This window comes from Herpailurus yagouaroundi, unplaced genomic scaffold (genome assembly GCF_014898765.1).
Source record: "Herpailurus yagouaroundi ecotype Mexico unplaced genomic scaffold, PumYag 28, whole genome shotgun sequence".
NCBI lineage: Eukaryota > Metazoa > Chordata > Mammalia > Carnivora > Felidae > Herpailurus > Herpailurus yagouaroundi.
In genome coordinates this window covers 164759355-164761928 of record NW_024412376.1, presented here as the reverse complement: position 1 = coordinate 164761928, position 2574 = coordinate 164759355, and the positions used below count along the sequence as shown (strand labels likewise).

The 2574-nt window shown below is 59.3% G+C and overlaps 1 protein-coding gene across 1 annotated transcript in view; it reads left to right on the top strand.

Annotated features, from left to right (window-relative positions):
• The first annotated feature begins 1362 nt into the window (after positions 1-1362).
• Positions 1363-2574, top strand: part of GRPEL1 (GrpE like 1, mitochondrial) — a 7470-nt gene continuing 6258 nt past the window's right edge. Inside the window, exon 1 of the mRNA XM_040488589.1 lies at positions 1363-1503. Coding sequence (XP_040344523.1) covers positions 1442-1503 — 62 coding nt within the window. The 5' untranslated portion in view covers positions 1363-1441. The remainder of the gene's footprint in view (positions 1504-2574) is intronic.

Below are 2574 nucleotides of genomic sequence, written 5' to 3'. Positions count from 1 at the left end.
AACCCACAAACCAGGCAATCATGACCTGGGCCAAAGTCGGATGCTTAACTGACTTGAGCCACCCAGGCTCAGAACAAACCAACTATAAAGAAGACATGTATAGTTCCTTTGCTCCAGGATGATCCAGTTAAGGTCCACACATCCATTTAATTATGCTTTTAAGCTTTTATTCTCAACAGTCCTACTTCCTTTTTCCCCCTCCAGCCCTTTAATTAATTAATAAACTGGGTCCTTTTTCCATAGAACAGCACACATTCTGAATTTGGCTGTTTGCCTCTCCCTGCAGGTGTCACAGGCTCGGGCACAGCGCACACATTCATTCAGCATTACCAATGCTTCTAACGCGGGCAGAGCAAAGAATAGAGGCTTGGTCCTCACAAGTGTGAGGACCCCCTGGGAGACCACAGGGCCAGCCCTCCAACTTACGGGGTGCCTGCAGGCTCCGGCCTCCCCTCTTGGCAGACAGGAGGACTGCGGGCCAGGAGTGCAGGAGCAGGAGCTGAGCCAGGGCTCCTGGGGGCCCCTCGCTGGAGGGACAGCAGCCAAGGGGTGTAAGAAAAGCCGCACCTCCACTTCAGGGCATGTGATAAAGTACCAATGGCCTTTGTCAGGCTAATGACAACGTTTGGATATATGAGCTTTAGCGGAGTCCCCAAGGTATTCCTAGGTGCTGTTCTTATTGTTGTAATTTGTGTTTCGTCCCGAGGAAAGCGAAGGTGCAAAGAAAAGCAACATACACGCGTATCTCCGTCCTCCACCGTCCACACGGTAACGCTGTCACATCCGCCTCTCAGGTTCCGGCACCCGCCCCACCAGGTGTCCGGGACTGAGAGTGCCCGCCAGCACCACCACGAGTCCGCAAACGCCGGGTTTACGGCGGCCCTCACGTCCCCGCAGGTGCACAGACTGCGCCCCGGCCCTCAGGTGACGCGCGCGGAACGAACGCCTGACACTCCGGAGACCCGCACCGCGCTGCACCCGCCCCCGCCCCCAGGACGAAGGGCAGCGGAAGCACAAAAGGGCTCGCCGGTCGCAAGTCTCTTGGGCTTGAGCAGTGCACTTCCGGAGCCCCGCCCCCCGAAGCCTTTTCCCCATTGGCTCTGCCCTGGACCACGCCCCGCCCGCGAGCGTCTCCTCCCACAGTTCCCTTCACCTTTCACCTCCTCACCTTCTGCGGCTCCGTAAAGCCTAAGACCCCGCCCACCGAGAGGGGAAGCTGAAGCGTGAGAGAGCGCTCAGCAATGACCCACAATTATTGGTTAATATTTTATGTCCATCAGGGGAGAAGCGGTTACGGACTGGCTGCAGGGAAGTAGTTGGGCGGGGAAGCAGGCACAGAATCTACGCGAGTGGCCAGGCCTCCGAGGGGGCGGGCCAGCGGCCTCTACGCCTGCCTGGTGCGTGCGCAGTGACGGCGGCGGCGGCGGCGGCGGCGGCAGTCATGGCGGCTCGGTGCGTGAGGGTGGCGCGGCGTAGCCTCCCGGCTTTGGCTCTGTCTCTTAGGTAAGGGGCGCCCTGCTGCGGGTGGCTGAGGAGGGGCGTGGTCCCCAGTGCCGCTCCTACTCGGGCCGGGACCGCGCCGCCGGCCCTGCCCGGCTCTGGCCCGGGAGCTGGGCGTGCTGGGCCCGCGGTTCGCCGACGCGGCGCGCGGAATAGCCGCGCAGGACCTTCGCCTCGGTCGGGCTTCCGGCGCCGATCCCCAGCACTCGCGGCCCCGGCTCTGGCCCCGCGCCGGAGGCCGGGTCGCTAGCAGTATCGGGCGTGCGTGCCCGGGCAGCGCCAGGCCGGGCCCACGGGGGCGCTCGGGGAGTTTGGTGGCGGTTCCCGGGCTTTTTCCACTCGGCCCCGAATTCCTTCTCCACCTCCGCCTTTTCCGGAGTCTCAGGCCCGAAGTGCCTCGAAGCCCGCTCCGTCGTGGAGCGAGGAATGTATTCAGACAAGTGCAGTGACTCCGCAGGGAAGGCCTCAAGAGCCGGTGCGCTCGCCTAGTTCATTATTGTTATTACTTTTATGTGTACTTACTTGGAGAGAGAGCGCGAGCGGGGGAGGTGCAGAGAGAATCGCGAGCTGGATCCTTGCAGAGCCGGAGGCGGGGCTCGATCCGACCAACCGTGAGATCATGACCTGAGCGGAAATCAAGAGTGGGGAGATGAAATGACTGAGCCACCCCGCGGGCCCTGTTTTCTCCTCTTCTCATCCTGCAGCTGCTGTTTCTTCAAAGTCCTACCTCATAAGTTAGTTTGGGAAGTAGTTAGCATCTTTGCTGTAGGAACTGCTCAGAACCAAGTTATTTGCCAGAGGAGCTGCTCTGGGCCAAGTGGAGACTGGGCAGAGCAGGACCTGCACTCTTCCTTGGAGGAGCTTTTGCACGTGGATGGGAAGCCCCGCGAGTGGGGCGAAGATTACCTAGAAGGAAAGGGGATGAAGGTGTGATTTCCAGCCTGATCAATTATGTAAAACAAAACAGGGGAACAGAGAGCGGGGACCCACCTGGATTACCTGAGTAAAAAGGCATTTCTTTTTCTTTTTCTTTCTTTTTTTTTTTTTTTTTTTTTTTTTGGGCTAGGATTTTTT